Raw genomic sequence first — 17,235 nt, 5'->3', positions numbered from 1 at the left:
TGTTTGAGTTCATTGAATTTGAAACATTTAAAATAATTTTAATTAACTGAGAAGGAAATCTCCTTTTAAGGTGAATAGAGAATCTGCCAGATTTGTTCATAGAGTATTAAGATTTGTAAACAGAACTTGACTCTTATGGAATAACTAGGATTTTGAGTTTACAATTTGCAACCCAATAAGTTGAATATTATAAGATACTTTGTGTACAATCAGTGTCTTCAAAAATTGTGCTCTATAAGTGTAATATGAAATGAATTGCATTCTGCCATTAAGTATAACAAACCAGAATAAATTTTTTAAAAAGATTCAGAAAGTTGAATAAGGTGAGCAGGTAGATCCATAGCCCAGTTCAGGCCCTAAAGCTACATGTCACATAAAGACAAAGACACATTTCTCCCAGATAGAGTTGCTTCCCCTTTGCTGCTATTTGCATGAACTTTAGATACCTTAAGAGGAAAAAGAACCAAACCCAGCTTCTTTCCATGACCCTTAACTTCTAGAAGGCTTTGGGATCCCCAAGAATTCATGGAGACTAAGGAATATGGGCAGACCCTCATGTTTCTAGGTGAGGAAAACAGCTGTGAAGAGGCAAGCAGAGGTGGTGCCCTGTACCCAGCCCCCCCAGGGCACTCAAACCCTGAGAGCCATGGCCTCCTTCTCAGCTGGTAACATGGGGCACTGATTCTGGTTAGAGCACAGTGGAATCTCTGCTTTCAGGTGCCCAAGGTAGCTTCCAGGATGAGAGCTGATGGGCACACATTGTGGGCCATGATTTGACCAGTTGGTCCACAGCCTCAGACAACATCTGATTCCCTGCAATGGAAGCCTGTGGTAAACTTTGACATGGGACATAGCCTGTGTTAGGAAACCCATTTTTATGTATGTACTCCTCTCTCAGCCTGCTTGTCACCATCTTCCAGTTTCATTCTTTCCAAGTTCTCTGTGCCAAGATTGAGACACAAGCCATCTGTCTCTTCAGATTTTTTGTTAAGTTGTTTAATGGACCTTTATTTATTTATATGTGGTGCTGAGAATCAAACCCAATGTCTCACACATGCAAGGCAAGCATTCTACCACCAAGTTACAACTCCAGCCCCTGTCTTCAGATCTTGAAGCTCTTTGGGCTGATTTCACTTCACTACTGCTAACATCCTGCATGGGGGCTATATCGCCTTAGCATTCACCTTCTGCTGAGGTCAGTATGTCATACATGTCTACCTATCAACCAAGCTTCAGCATTTTTTTCTCCACCCACAGCCATCTTCCTCATATAGGCAGCCTGTGTTACCTTTAGGTTAACTCAAGTCCAGTCAATCTGTACTATTTCTAATGAATTAGTGCTATAAGGGGCTTAGATAGGCTATCAGTTCCCACCAGTCTGGTCTGCAGTTTTGTGGGATCCCCCTTTAGATGGTCTAACTTCCAGCAGAATCCTGGATGGCCATGGTCTTTCTCAGATACCAAGGTCTCTTCTGATTCTTGCCTCAAGTTCCAAATGGTTAGGTTTCCTATTTACAATACATGCTCTGCTGTGTTGTGAGGAATAGGGTTGCCAGAATCATCCTTGCTGCAGCCTGGACCACCTAGAGAATCTTCCCTTGTTCAAGGTCTCACAGATGAATGGTAGATTTGAGGGCTACCCAGTGAATACATTTGGAGTAGGACATCCAAATGTGAGAGCTTTCGTAAGATTTGAGGAGGGTCAATTTGTGTATCTGGAGTAAACAGGGTGGATCAGGACACAAGTGCAATTTGTATTTCCACTCGGGGGAGGGAAGGTTTTCTGTTCCTCCAGAAACAGAAATCCTGCGTTTGGGAAGGAAAAAAGAATTCCAAGCGTGACTCTTCCTGCCAGAATTGTCCTATTTCAGCAGTTAACTGGGCTTATTACCTATGTGTCGGTTTCAGCTCTGTACTTAGAAGTTCAGGGGGAGTTTTCCCAAAACTCCCCCTGAACTTCTAAGTACAGGGCCCCCCACCCTGCCCCAGGATTTGTCTCCCCACTCATTCATAAGTGTTTTACTACACTTGGCTCTGGCTCCTTCTAATCCTCCAAGCTAAGCAGCATGATATCAATGAGGTAGACTTTCATGAAGTCCTAGGGATGGATGGGTGGTTAAGGTCTTGAAGATAAGATTGAAAATTTGCAGAGTTGGTTATTTCTTAGGCTGAATAGTGAGGGTGCCAGACTGCTGCCAAGCGAAGGGAAACAGCTTATATGGCGGGCAGACAGGAAAAGAGAAGGATGGGCTTGCCGAGTTAACAGGCACTGGGGCCTTGTTAATCTTTTCTATCAAGGACACCTCACTAGGTCTAACTGAAGTTACTTCTCCATATTTTTCCAATGTACTCAATTTTCTGCATGGAAAACAGTCACAGGTGCTCAATATTCTCTGAAATCTTTGGGAAAACTCCCCCTAAACTTCTAAGTACAGAGCTCTAAGTACAGAGCTGAAACCGACACGTAGGTAATAAGCCCAGTTGACTGCTGAAATAGGACAATTCTGGCAGGAAGAGTCAAGCTTGGAATTCTTTTCTCCTTCCCAAACGCAGGACTTCTGTCCAAAGAAATATTGCAGGGCTGGGGGGATCCCCCAAGAATCTGTGGCGTGGTAGAGTGCTTGCCTAACATTCAGGAGGTCCTGGATTGGATCTCCAACAGTGGCGGATGGGGGGAGACAATATTGCAATCCAAAAAACCTGAGACAGACCAGTCTAGGGATGATAGTGGGCACTTCCCTGGTTGGGTACTTTAACAAATATATTCTCAGTACAGGTAAGTACATAAACAATAAATATGAAGCTTAATGAATTATTATAAAGTGAAAATCCATGTCAAAGAATAAAACACTGCCTGGGTCAACTTCAGAGGCTATAACCCCTTGAAGTCAAGAACTTGTGAGGAAGAATCCCACTGTAGTGCCATCAAAGGGACTGGGAAAGTGACAGAAGCTCAGCGCTTCAGAGCAACATAAACCCTCACCAGTACTGCACAGTGGCCTGTGGCTCACCGATACCCAGTCATCTTCCCCATGTGTTTGGGCATTTCCCCTTATTGGGGATAAAATAATGCACACATGGTTAAAGCTTCTAGGAAAGTTATGTTGTATTTCACACTTTTTTTTCTTTCTTCCTTTTTTTTTTTTTAATTGCTGGCTACTAAGGAAGAGAAATGGTCTAGGAGTAGAATTTTGTGTTTGGGAAATTTGAAATTTGAGGCCTAAATGTCAATCATGGCTACGGCACAGCTGCCTTTACTGCCAGAGCCATAGCCTGTGGGGGCTACTGCTGCTACTCGTTGCTGCTGTTGTTGGACAATAGTCACTTGCAGAACTCAGGCCCTCATCTGTTGTAACTGCCAGAGGTGCCCCAGACATGGGAAAATGGATTTGCCTTCCTCTGCCCCTAAAAAAAAATAAAAATAAAAATAAATCTTTTAAGAGGAAATGTTGGTCTACCAGTACAATGTTACAGTTAGATGGCAGAAATAAATAAATGCTGGTACTTTTGCACAGTAAGGTAACAATAATGCTCTGTTTTAAAGAAGAAGGATTTGGCATGTTCTCACGACAAGGAAATGATAAATGCTTAAAATGATGGATATAATAGTTTCACATACACATTGTACCCCATGAACATGTAAAATCATTATGTGTCATTTATAAAAAAAAAATATTTTTCCAGTGTCTCCTAGATTATTGTTCCTCCTAAAGAGAAGCCAGCTAGTAAAGAAATCTGGGAAATGTGGTTTCAGGCTTGCAGTTTCCCTGGGAGCTGAGAACTACAGAAAAAGTACCAGCATCAGACCAATTTTTTAGAAGAATTGTTTCTCACAATTTGTAGAATTAACAGTGGGAAAAGTGGAATTATTTTATAGGGAATTTTTTTTATTCAGTGCTGGAAATCAAACCCAGAGCTTTGCTATAACCCCAGACATTTTTAAAACACAGTGAAATCAAATTTGAGACCAATATGCTTTGACAAGACTTTGCCAAAAAAAAAGAGGAAGAAGAGAAGCAGAAGAAAGAGGAGAAAAGGAAGAAGGAACGAAGGAACGAAGGGAAGAAAGAAGGAAGGGGAGAAGGAGGGAAGACAAGAAAGGAAGAAATTCTCCAAGAGAAATGGAAGAGTGTTTGCATGATGCCCCACTCACCTCTTCTACCTGGAAATCCATACAGAATAAATTAAAAATAGAGAAAGCACCAGAAAGGGCTACATAGCTTTGTAATTACAAGATTGATGCATCTCCTTGGGCTTGAATCCCAGCTTGTCCACTTATCACTGGCGTGTCTTTGGGAACATTTCTTAGTTGCTCTTTGCCTCAGTTTTCTCAAGAGTAAGGTAAGGATAATACTGGTATATACATATAATACTGTTGTGGCAATTAAATGAGAAATTATGTAAAGCTAAGCTCTAAAGTTGGTGACAAGGATGCAAATGTTCAATACACATTAGATGCACTTGTTTTGGGGATTGAACCCAGGGTCTCACACACTATACCACTGAGCTACACCCCTAGCCACTCCCCTCTTTTTTTTTTTTTTTTGGAGAGTGGTCTCAATCTCATATCATGGAAGGAGAAGAATTATCTGCCAAATGTACTCAATTGGGAATGAATTCCTGAGAGGCCAAGTTCTGCCTGCAGTTCCCCTTATTTCCAGCAGAGGACAGTCTCATCAAAATAGTGACAGGGTTCTTAAAATTCTGAAGGTGAAGTTGGTAAATTTGAGTTTATTATGTTTATTATTATTATATAAAGACCTTTACTTCAAATAAAACAATAAAATGTGAATGGATTGGCCTGAGAAAGTACCAGTGTAGGGACCGGAGTTGTGGCTCAGTGGTAGAGCGCTTGCCTAGCATGCGTGAGGCACTGGGTTCGATCCCTGGCACCACATAAAAATAAACAAATAAAATAAAGGTATTAGGTCCATCTATGACTAAAAAGAATATTATATAAAAAAGAAAGTATCTGTGAAGCCAGCAAATCATTGGGAGAACTATGTACATTACTGAAGGAAAATCCCAGCGAATTATGCTCAAAAGGTGGGGAAATTGGACTGTCTTTACAGAAGGAAGAAGGTCCATATACTTCTTTCATGAGCACAGTGGCTACAGGTGATTCCTTATGTTTCTAAACTCATTTGCTTCTCCCAGTTGACTATCAATCAAATTATTAGTTGAGGTCCCAAGAGCCATGTAACCAACTAGAGAACATCTAAAGTTCTTTCAACACTTAGTTTTGGGACTTTTCACAGATGAGGATGAAAAAGAAGGATAGAAGATACATAACACAATCCCATCTGAGTCCATCACACCTCTTGTACTGGAAAACAAAAACAATAACCCCTTTGGTACTATTAAGTTTTCTGAGTCCAAGGTAGACATATTGTGACATTTACATAGCAACACTTCATTCAGCCCCCACACTTTTCTAGTGACCATCTGGGTCAGCACAGCACTATACATGAATGTTGATATAAATAAAAATGTAGGTATTGCAAGCCTGAATCATTTCTAGTAGATTTTGCCCTTCCTGTTCTCCAGCTGCCAAATTCGGTGAAAAACAATGCAATGTAATCTCCAATTGTTTATACAATTTTCTTTATAGTTGGAGATAATTTCACATCTTTGTGCCTCAGCTTTCTCACCTGTAATTCACTACCAGTGTTATTAAGTACTTTATTATTTTTTTTTAAGAGAGAGAGAAAGTTTTTTAATATTTAGTTTTCTGTGGACACAACATCTTTGTTTGTATGTGGTGCTGAGGATCGAACCTGGGCCGCACGCATGCCAGGCGAGCACGCTACCGCTTGAGCCACATCCCCAGCCCCTATTTTTTAAACAAACGAAATAATGAAGAAAGGGCGTTAGAAACCTAGCTGGAGCCCGGTACTGTGGTTCATATCTGTAATTCCAGTGGCTCAGGAAGTTGAGGCAGGAGGATTGCAAGTTAGAGGTCAGCCTCAGCAATTTAGTGAGGCCCTAAGCAACTTAGCAAGACCCTGTCTCAAAATAAAATAATTAAAAAGTTCTGGGGGGAAGAAGGTGGGCCTCTTTCTGTGCCTACAGCAGCCATGGCTTGTGGTCCCAAGAAGCATCTGAAGCGGGTAGCAGCTCCAAAGAATTGGATGCTGGAAAACTTGACTGGTGTGTTTGCTCCTTGTCCATCCACTGGTCCCCACAAGCTGAGAGAATGTCTTCCTCTCATCATTTTTCTAAGGAACAGACTTAAGTATGCCCTGACAGGAAAGGAAGTAAAAAAGATTTGCATGCAGCGCTTCATCAAGATTGATGGCAAAGTCTGAACCGATATAACCTACCCCGCCAGTTTTATGGATGTCATCAGCATTGATAAGACTGGAGAGAATTTCTGTCTGATCTAAGACAAGACACCAAGGGTCGTTTTGCTGTTCATCGCATTACACCTGAGAAGGCCAAGTACAAGTTGTGCAAAGTGAGAAAGATATTTGTGGGCACAAAAGGAATCCCTCATCTGGTGACTCATGATGCTCGAACCATTCGATACCCTGATCCCCTAATCAAGGTGAATGATACCATTCAGATTGATTTGGAGACTGGCAAGGTTACTGATATCATCAAGTTTGACACTGGTAACCTGTGTATGGTGACCGGAGGCGCTAACTTGGGAAGAATTGGTGAGATTACCAACAGAGAGAGACATCCTGGCTCTTTTGACATGTTTCATGTGAAAGATGCCAATGGCAACAGCTTTGCCACTCAGCTCTCCAACATTTTTGTTATTGGCAAAGGCAACAAACCATGGATTTCTCTTCCGGAGGAAAAGGAATCTGACTCACCATTGCTGAAGAGAGAGATAAGAGACTGGCTGCCAAACAGAGCAGTGGGTGAAATAAATGGTCCCTAGGTGATATGCCTACAGAGTAGAGGTCTTTGTACTTAATTAAAGAAAATATAGCAGGATGAATTGAAAAAAAAAAAGTACTGAGGATATAACTCAGTGGTAAAGCACCCCTGGGTTCAATCCCCAGTATAAGCACCCCCCCCCCAAAAAAAAAAAACACAAAGGAAATTAGCTAGTTGTTATTCTCTTTCTGTCTTCTCTGAAACCTCACTGACTTTAATCTGCTGCTCTCTGCATCTACAGTCTTTTTCTCGTTTGAAAGTAAATGGCAGACATCATGATACTTATATCTTTTCAGAGCAAGGACCCTCCAACATAACCAGAATGCCACTATCTACCCAAGAAATCAAATAACTTTTGATCCCAACATTTGAATTTCCATTTCTCCTCCCCAGAGTCACTAGAAGTCAGAATTCTACATCTGTTGCTATAAATTTGACTATTCTATGTACTTCATGTAAGTGGAATCATGACCTTTTGTGACTGGCTTATTTCACTTAGGATGATGTCCTCAATGTTCCTCCACGTTGTGGCAGAATTTCCTTCCTAGTTCAGGCTGAATTCCATCATATGTACAGAGTACATTATGCTTCTCTGTTCATCCACTACTGTAAACTTAGGTTGCTTCCACCTTTTGGCTATTGGGAATAATGCTATGAATATGGAGGCACAAATGATTCTTCAGGACCCTGCTTCTGATTGTTTTGGATATATACTCAGAGATGGAATTGCTGCCTTATATGGAAAATTAATTTTTAATTTTTTTTCAGTGCTGGAAAGTGAACCCAGGGCCTCTCGCATTCTTGATACATATTCCACCACTGGAAATAGAGGTTATCCATTTTCTGGAATTTAAGCAAATCTCCTAAAGGGGAAGAGAAAAATAGGGGAGGGGAGGCAGCTTTATCTTTACTATTCTAGGGTGTCTCCAAAAAGATATGTCTGTCTCTAAACACCTCCAGAGGCCACACCGCTTCTAATTCCCAAGACCATTTGCTTGGCATCTCCACTTTCAAGAAGGCATGAATTATGCAGAAATGTGAGAAATCCATGGAGAAAACTAGTGGAGAATTGTCTTCTAACAATGGGCCACAATGTTAGGTGGGACCACTCTGCTCCTGAAAGCAGGGGTGGATGAGCCTTATAGGCAGGGGTCCTCTTCCCTAACTCAGGTTTAAAACCTCAGGGGCACAGTTGACCAAAGAGAAAAAAATGGAACCCAGTTTTCAGATAGCTCATATGCAGATTGCAGATAGTTATGGCGTTGCTGTCTTGTTCAGGGTGTTTCTGAAAGACAAGGAAAGGGAATCTACTTCTCCAAATAATATGACAACCACTTTGGAACTAGAGAAGCCTTGGGGACAGACAAGTAGCTACTGATTTGGCTGGATGATAAAGGATTTGGAACTTAGTATGAATTTGATTGGCGGATGATGACATGGAGGTTTGTGGAAGAGTGCTTGGATGGATCTCTTAGTGAAGAAGAATTAAAGACAGGCAGTCAGTGTAGATAGGTAATCGGGTCAGATGGAGAAAATGGAGGCCGGTTTGGGTCCGGGAAGTTGGAAACCATCCCTGGGAGATTAGAATGTTAATGCCTCCAGAGCACTTTGATTATCAAGATTACCTGCCTATAGTGCCCCTCCCAGAAGGTTGGTAATGAAGCACCCCCTGAACAGGCAGGGAGCTACTAATTAAGGCCCCCTGGGTTGCTGCTCCCTTCCTGCCCTGATCACTCCACCTTGGCCCTTCCAGCCCACCTGCTTCTTCCCAAGCCATCCCACCACCATCTCCTGGGCCTAGTCATTTATGCAGGAAGGAGACAGATAAGGGGGAAGAGAGTAGGAGAACAAAGAAAGTCTAAAATGTATAAAAGGGGTAGGATGCTTTCACTTCTTGGGATACTGGGATACCAGCTATGGCCCCCTTCTCTCTCCCAGGAGAATTCTGTGTTACATTTTGTAAATAAAACCTGCTCTATATGCTTGCTTCGGTGCTTCTCTAATGTTCAAACTTCAATATTTGAGAAAGCAGAACTCACAGATAACGGGTGGTATCATTAGAATGGACCTAAAGTTGGAGAATATTTATGTCCCTCTTGGAAGCTAAGCAGAAAGACTCACTGCAAAAGTGGCTATCACTAATCAAGTAAACAAGATGACTGCCTGTCAGGGGTTCTCTGTCCCTGTCTGAAAGGAAAGTGAGAAAGCAAGAGACAGGCAAGCGAGAAATGAAGGACAGAGACCAGGCAGAGATCCACACAAAGGCTTATTTGTCAAAGCTGACCAATAAAGGCCGTCTCTATAGGGTGGAGAGAGGCCCCGAGATGTTTGGGTGCTGAGATTTTGTGGGGTAGGGGTTTGGAGTTGGAGTTGTGGTGCTGTGGGATAGGCTCAGGGGCCTACTTTGGAGTCATTCTGACAAGTAGTAAGGTGGGAGGCGAGCCTTATCTCAGGTAAGGTGGAGCTCCTCACAAATCTTAGGGGAAGTGTTCTAGTTCTGAAGCTGATCTTTGTTTCATAAATATCATTTTGTAAAGTTTACATATATTGTTGAGTTCACATGAATATTAGCTAACACATGATATTACATTTAAAACATGAATTAAAGAAAGGCTGGGAGCTTTTAACCTTTTGTGGAAAAGTAGCAAAACGTTTTTGTGTTTTACAATGTCAACCTTTACATAGATTAGGCTCTCATTAACTTAGAAACATATTTAAATTGTTCGCCAGTGTAAAAAATAACATGAAATTTTATATCTTATTGATAACACTGTCCAACTGGAATCCTTACAAAAAGTGGCCATGGTGGCTGATGAACTCAGCCTAATTCCATTTTAAGATTGGTAGCCATCTTGTCACAAGGTCATGAAAAGTTCATTTCTGTTTTACTATAAAATGCTAAGATTTGTATTTGGCCTAATCATACTCTGATGTTTAAGCTTGTTTGGAATTCCTGCCCATGCTCTGAACTCACCCGTGCCTGGCTCTTCTGGACCAGATAACAAGCCTCCCTGAAAACTCAGTGGTGCCTCATAAATTCTGATGTTAGAATCTGAATTTACTCCCTACTTGAAATATGAAGCCATGTAGATCATTCACCTACCATCTGCCTTTGTATTACGCTTGCCAGAACCCTGTTAGCTGTAAGTTCCCAAGACAAGCTGCCTTTGTACCTTGTTTTGTAAAACCCCCCTCTGCCCTTAGACTACGGCTGTTCTCTGGCCGGCTTCTGAGTGAGGTGGTCACTGGTCAGCCCTCTTGTGTACACAATATAAGCTTGCTTTAATTTGGTTTAAATTGGAGTCAGTGGTCTTTTCTTTGCGTCGAGGGTTCAACAGTGGCAAGGCTGTCCATAGGCTCCACCACACTTCTCATCAAAGCCAACCTGGCACTTTTCACCAATAGCAGATACCACAGTTGGGCACTATTCCCTGGGGACCAGCAAGCTACTTCCAGCACCAACATTCAAAGATGCTTTTTCCCCGCCTCCAGGCTAGGTATTGAACCCAGGAACTTGCACAGCTGGGCAAGCACTCCACCCTGGGCTACAGCCTCAGGCTGACACATTGCTTTTGATCCAGGAACTTATAGGAAAAGAGGAGGGCAATGGATTCTCTGGTCTAACCAAGCACCCATCCACCAAAGGCAGCTGGCCCTGGAGAACAGCAGGACAGCCTGTTGAAGCCCAGGTATGGCTCTTGGCCCAGAGACATCTGGGGAAGGGATTGTGTTCTGTACCAGCAGCCAACATGGGGTCTCTCTCCCAGCAACAACAACATGAATGGGGTGATAACAGAGAAAAAGAATTAACGAGAAACATTTTTTTTCTGTTTATTTTCTGGAACACTACTGAGGTATAATTGACAAATAAAAATTATCTATATTCAGGGTGTGCAACTGGGAGGACTTGATGTACATAGACATATACGTGAACAGTATCCATAGCCTCAGTGAAGTTGGAACCCCAGAGCCAGCGCTGCGTCACTCTTCACAGCTCTGAGATTTCTGGTGGCAGCACTGCCAGTGGGGTGTAGAAATACAGGAGGAAGTTTCAGCATCCATCTTAAACAGGCTGAACACATGTGACCAAAGACCAAGGCTTTGGTGCATCATCTCACAATCCACTCAGCCTTAACTCCCTCCAGCATCTGGAGAGGGAGGGTCTGTGCTCAGGGACCACCAGGCAGCAGCACTTCCCCATAGATGGAGGTGATCTTTCTCACTTTTTTTTTAAATACTGCAGTGCTGGGGTTTTAACTCAGGGCCTCACACATGCTAAGCAAGTGCTCTATCATTGAATCACATCCCCACCTCTTAAAAAACAAAACAAGTCATAAACAATGATGTATTTTATGGTCCCATTGGTGGAGAATTTCTAGAAATAGTAAATGTACATCAGTGGTTTCCTGGGCCTGGGAATGGGAACAAGATTGATGCATGAGGGAAGTTTCTATGGGGGTGGAAGTATCCTAAAACCGGATCATGGGGAGAGTTGCATTTCTGTTTAAATTTGCTAAAATAATGCAGTGGCACATGCCTGAAATCCTGGCTATGCAGGAGGCTGAGAAAGAAGGATCTCTTTCTTGATCCCAGAGAACTGAGACGAGCCTGAGCAATATAGCGAATCCTGTTTCTAAAAAAAAATATTACCAGGGGGTGGGTGCAGGCATCAAGCCCAGGGTTTGGTGCATGTTAGGCAAGCACACTACCCCTGAGCCACACTCCAGTTCCTCGGATGCAATGTGCTTATTGCTAGAAAAATAAGGCTGATCTTTGTTTCCTAACTGTGTTGCTAGGTTTTCGTCACCACTCCAAAATACCAGGGATAATTAAAGAGAAATGGCTTATTTTGGCTTATACTCTCAGAGGTTCCAGTCCACGGTCCCTTGGGCCTGTTGCTTACAGGTCTATAGGGAAGCAGCATATGGCACCAGGAGCACGTGGTGGAGCAAAACCACTCACCTCATGGTTGAGAAGCAAGAGAGAGCCATGAGGAGCCAGGTCCCACTAGCCACTTCAAGGACATGCACCCAACCACCAAAAGTGCTCCTACTAGGTCCCATCTCATAAAGATCGAACCACATCCTAATAACAGCATCCTGAGGACCAAGCCTTTAACATGTGACCTTTTGGGAAACAGCTAGATGGAACAACTATAAGCAGTTGTTCACTAGGATATTTCACACCTCTCCTGCTCCACTAAAATGAAACTTATAAAGGAGGAAATGACTCCCCCACGGTGCTAGCAATCGAAACCAGGGCTTCTCACATGTTGCAAAAGTTTTCTAGAATTCAGCTATCTCTCAGTTCCCCAAAAGTTTGTTTCTTTGTTTTCTGGTCCTGGGGATTTTGAACCCAGGGATGATGTACATCGAATGACCTCCCCAGCCCTTTTTATTTTTTATTTTGACACAAGGGTCTCACTAAGTTGCTTAGGGCCTCACTAATTTGCTGAGGCTGGCCTCAAACTTGTGGTCCTCTTGCCTCTGCCTCCCAAGTCACTGGAATTATGGGTGCGTGCCACCATATCAGCCTCCAAAAATTTTTTTTGGGGGGGTAACTGGGAATTGAAGTCAGGGGCACTCAACCATATTCCATTTGATTTAGAGACACAATCTCACTGAGTTGCTTAGGGCCTCACTATTGCTGAGGCTGGCTTTGAACTCGCTATTCTCCTGCCTCAGCCTCCCGAGCTGCTGAGATTACAGGCGTGTGCCACTGCACCTGGATAGCCCCCAGAAGTTTTTAAATATATAAAACAAAAGATGAGTTTGATCATCAACACACACACACACACACACATACACACAAAAGATGATGGGTTACAAAAGAAACCAATTACATTTATATTCAGGTGTCAATATGACACAACACATTTTGATTTTGTCCTAAATCTGATTCTTTAATAAACCATTAGATTACAAACTCTAGGGGCAGACAGAAGAATGCCCTAATCTCCAGGTGACCATGATTCTAAACAATCCTTAGAGACTTTTGCAGTAACTGTACATGATGGGAGGTTGCCTGTCACCTGTGTTGGTGACATAAGCACAGATATTACCAATTCCAATACAGGTGGACTGTAGCCCAGCTCCTAGCTGGAGGAAAGGTTGACTTGCAGTTAGAGGTGGGAGAAAGCTGGGATCTCGTCCATGCAAGTGCTGGGGGCAGGGAAGTGGCTGTGGCTGTGTGTTGGGGTGGGGAGGTTTTCTGGTTATTTAGGCTTAGGAAGAGGAGACCTTTACTAGGGGGTCAAGGACTGAATGTGTATGGACCAGGGTGTATGGATGGGGATTCTAGCCAGAGGCTATTCCTGCCTGGAGAGGCCCCAGGATCCACCAACACAACCCTTACAGCCTCCTTTAGGTTTCGGAAATCTGGAAAAATATCCCTTGGTTGGACTCCCCTCCCCCAAGCCCATCACTCAGTTCTCCCTTTCCTACACTCATGCCCCAGGTGACCCAGCCTGCTCCCTTCTCTAGAGCACTCACCATCCATATATCAGTCCATTAGCCAAGACACTGACTCTGACTCTGTTGTGGTAATGAGGGACCGACCCGGCTGACATGGTCTGACCCGAGTGACCTGCTGTGACTAGTAATGCGACTGCCTTCTTAGACACTACTAGGCAAGTCCAGCGCCCAGGCATAAAAAGGCCAGGCTTGAGAGACCTCCAGCAGCTGCGGATCCCGGGGACCTAGTAGCCAACACCATGGCCAGCCACAGCCTCGCCTGCTGCCTGCTGGGCCTCCTGGCTCTGACCTCTGCCTGCTACATCCAGAACTGCCCGCTGGGCGGCAAGAGGGCCACGCTGGAGCTGGACGTGCGCAAAGTGAGCCACCCGACCCTAGGGCCCACAGGGACCACCACCATGCCGCTCTGTCCCCTGGATCCCGTCCCTTCCTCACATGGGAACCCAAGGAGTTTGGCAGGTTTCCACTGCTGCCCTTAGAGCTCAGTCGGGCCCCAGGACCTCTAGCCCCCTGGATCTGGCCAGCATTGCGGAGCCAGATCCTAGCTTCAGTCCCGGCAACCCAATCCCGAGTACCCCGCGGGGCGGAGCCTCCAGGGGGTCCCCACCTTCCCCGCGATCTCCCTCCCACTCAACCTCTCCGTTCCCCGCAGTGCCTCCCCTGCGGCCCCGGTGGCAAAGGGCGCTGCTTCGGGCCCAGCATCTGCTGCGGGGACGAGCTGGGCTGCTTCGTGGGCACAGCCGAGGCGCTGCGCTGCCAGGAGGAGAACTACCTGCCGTCGCCCTGCCAGTCGGGCCAGAAGCCCTGCGGGAGCGGGGGCCGGTGCGCGGCCGCGGGCTTCTGCTGCAGCTCAGGTGAGCCCTGGGAGTTCCAGCGCGGGGACCCGGGCTCGGTGGGATGCGGAAAAACCGCCCCTGACAACAACTCTCATTGCAGATGGCTGCCGCACCGACCCCGCTTGCGACCCCGAGACCAACTTTTCTGAATGATGACTTCGGGTGGTGCTTCGAACATATCCCACCGCACCCCTCCCTTCCCAAAGGCACCCCTAAAGTAATGAGAATCAAACAAAACCACCGCGGTGGCACTCGCCTGTATACCTAGTGACTGGTGTCTAGGCAGGAAGATCCCAAGTTCGATGCCATGGAGCCCCTGTCTTAAAGTGAAAAATGATTGGGGCTGAGGATGTAGCTCAGTGGTAGAGCAGCCCTGTGTTCAATCCCCTCTACTGCAAAAATAAATAAAATGAAATGAAATAAAGTAGATCTTTCCTCTCCTATTCTTCTCTCGTCTGTCAGAAATGAGGGGAGGGATCAGGGAATGAATGACTGCTCCCTACTGGGACTGCATTTCAGCTGTGCTGGTCCAACTGAGGTCATGAGGGTCTCAAATACCCCAATAGGGCTAGCTCCAGAGCAGTGAAAAGAACCCAGCATCCCACTTCCAGCAGGGGCTGGGACCTGGAGCAGGGCACACCTGAGGAAGTCCAAAAGGACAGCATCTTGTCATCTGCACACAGTGTCTGAGAGGGGAACAGGGGAAGGGGAAGGGACAGTGGGGATCCAATGACTCCCTGACTCCTGGAGAGAGGCTACCTACGTACCCCTGCTTGCAGATTGAAGGGGTAGAGCTGGCCAAGTGGACAGCTCTGGGGGGACAGCTGAAGGACCACCATCATGTTTCAAAGAGCTGGACTGTCACACCCCAAGGAGGCCACTGCTGTGCTGAGTTGGGGAGGCTGGACTGGGGCACCCACAAGACACTCCCCTGCTCTCCCTATAGCTGGGTCTCAACCCAGTGGCCTGACTCCTGCCTGTGTAGAATCAGAACTTGTCAGAGATGAGCACCACCCAGAGGACCTGCAGTCCTCAGCACCCACAGCCACAGAAATGACCACCAAGCACAGAGGGGAGAGCAAACTGACGGGACCCTTCCATATATACTGCCCACCTATTCCCAGGTCAAGGATCCTTTGTGGGATCAGATAAAAGCCCATCCCTCTCTCCCAGAACACGCCTCATTCACCTGCCCATGAGGCTGGCCACACCTCAGAAGGCCCTGCTCACAGCCTACTCCAAAGTGCGGGTGAATGTACCTCACTGATAGAGAGCTTGCCTCATGTGAGGGAAGCTCTGGGTTCTGCTCCTAACACTGTGAAAATAAATAATCATATAAATAAATAAAGTACAAGTAAATAACAATTAAACATCTCATTTCTGGAGTTTTCTCCCATATCCAACTAAGTGGAGACCATCAAGAATGAGCCTCAATGGCCCACCAATAATGGGTGAGGCTCAATCACAAGGTAGAGACTCAAAAATTTATTCTGTGAGGATACAAGGTTTGAAATTAATTTATCAATTATTTTTTTGGTGATGGGGATTGAAGATTGTATATATCAATTATAAAAATAGTCAAAACTAATGTATGGTGCTGGATTTCTAGGATGGCACAATGACACAAAGGGATGCTGAGAGACTTCTGGATTGCTGCTCACATCCTGTTTCCTGGACTGGAAGCTGGTGAAACAGTGTTTAGTTTATAAGATTAACTAAACTTCTGGGCGTGGTGGTGCACACTTGTAACCCCAGCTACTGGTTATGCTGAGGCAGGAGGGGTGTTTTACTGTCTAGGGGAGGGTTCATCGTCTCTGTTCAGCAAAGAACTGAAGAACAGGACACAGAGATAGCAAGCAAGTAATATGTTTTTTGCAAAAGCAAGATATAGATTTCAAAGAGAAGGGGACGCATACCTGGGAATCCAGTGGGGGAATTTCAGCGTTTTCTTTTTATGGTCTCTGGAATTTTCTCCTTTCCTTATCTTCTCCCCTGTCTATGCTCTCCTCACTGTTATTGATTGGTCCCCCCTCCATCCACACATCTGTTTCAGTTTTTCTATTTGGTCCTCTGCTTAGGAGCACAAGTATGGAAGTGTCTCTATAACTGGGTCCTCTGCTTGTATCCATGAGTACTTTTGTCAACCAGGAAGTTGACCTCATCAGAAGACCTCTCCACGCTCCTTTGTTCTGACCCTGCCCCCAACTTCCTCACTAACCATCTTACCGTGGCTGCCTAAGTCCTTTTACATCTCCCTCAATTCCCCTCTCAGAGGATACCCTGACTACTGTTGGGAGTTGGGGCGATGACCACTGTAGCTATTTCAGGTCTACAAGGGGCATCAATGGAGTAACCAGGATATCCTGCCGAGGAAGGTCTAGGGTAAGTGGGAAGCAGCAGGCAGGTCCAGAGGCCAACACTGATGATAGACATCAGTGGGTCCATCAATGGGTCCATGGTAGAAGTCTGGAGGGGGCTCATTTGTAACACCATCTGAAGTTTTATTGTCTCTACCCAAGAGGAAACAAAGCAAATAAGCAAATTGATAATGCAAGGACCCCAAAGAATTAGCAACAGGGCTGACAGAGGCACAAGCAAAGGAAAAAAAACATGAGGTAGATTTTACAGCTTTGGATAATCTGTTGGATGATGTCCTTCAAGCGTTTTCCTGAAGACATTTTCTGTATTAGGGTGAGAGTATTATCTCTTTCCAAATGGTAGAGGTGATGGATAGACTTTAAAACTTTCCACTGGGATGCTTGGGGAAGTGATTGGATGCCCTCAGGAGAAACGCACCCCCCTCTATAATCTAGTTGGTATCCCTGATTAATAGCTTGCTGAGTCTCTTCCATCGAGTAGTGGGGACATTCAGGGGACAGAAAAAAAATTTTCCTATAGGAGTGGGGCAACTGTGGAACCCTGTAAATCAGCTGCCTTGGCTGCTACATCTGCAGCCCTATTTCCTTCAGCTATTGTGTCCTCTCCCTTCTGATGTCCAGAAATGTGGATAACTGCTACCTGAGAGCTCAGGCAGAAAG

At 44.9% G+C, this 17,235-nt stretch overlaps 1 protein-coding gene and 1 pseudogene across 1 annotated transcript; both read left to right on the top strand.

Moving 5' to 3' along the window:
• The first annotated feature begins 6,077 nt into the window (after nt 1–6,077).
• On the top strand, nt 6,078–6,873 carry LOC114079903 (small ribosomal subunit protein eS4, X isoform-like; annotated as a pseudogene).
• A 6,680-nt stretch (nt 6,874–13,553) lies between these two features.
• Nucleotides 13,554–14,580, top strand: LOC114080555 (oxytocin-neurophysin 1). The gene is made up of 3 exons (XM_027922171.3): nt 13,554–13,720; nt 14,014–14,215; nt 14,298–14,580. The coding sequence occupies exons 1-3, from the start codon at nt 13,601–13,603 to the stop codon at nt 14,348–14,350; spliced, it is 375 nt and encodes a 124-aa protein (XP_027777972.1). The 5' UTR covers nt 13,554–13,600; the 3' UTR covers nt 14,351–14,580.
• The last annotated feature ends 2,655 nt before the right edge of the window (nt 14,581–17,235 follow it).

The sequence above is a fragment of the Marmota flaviventris genome, chromosome 2 (assembly GCF_047511675.1).
Source record: "Marmota flaviventris isolate mMarFla1 chromosome 2, mMarFla1.hap1, whole genome shotgun sequence".
Taxonomy (NCBI): Eukaryota; Metazoa; Chordata; class Mammalia; order Rodentia; family Sciuridae; genus Marmota; species Marmota flaviventris.
The sequence above is the reverse complement of the archived record's forward strand: the minus strand, read 5'-3'. Positions and strand labels throughout refer to the sequence as shown.

Bases quoted from the DNA above. Each gene is read 5' to 3' on its own strand.
- LOC114080555 (XM_027922171.3), top strand. From the start codon at position 13,601: ATGGCCAGCCACAGCCTCGCCTGCTGCCTGCTGGGCCTCCTGGCTCTG. The intron at 13,721-14,013 runs GTGAGCCACCCG...CGTTCCCCGCAG, and splicing joins TGGAGCTGGACGTGCGCAAA to TGCCTCCCCTGCGGCCCCGG. The intron at 14,216-14,297 runs GTGAGCCCTGGG...CTCTCATTGCAG, and splicing joins GGGCTTCTGCTGCAGCTCAG to ATGGCTGCCGCACCGACCCC.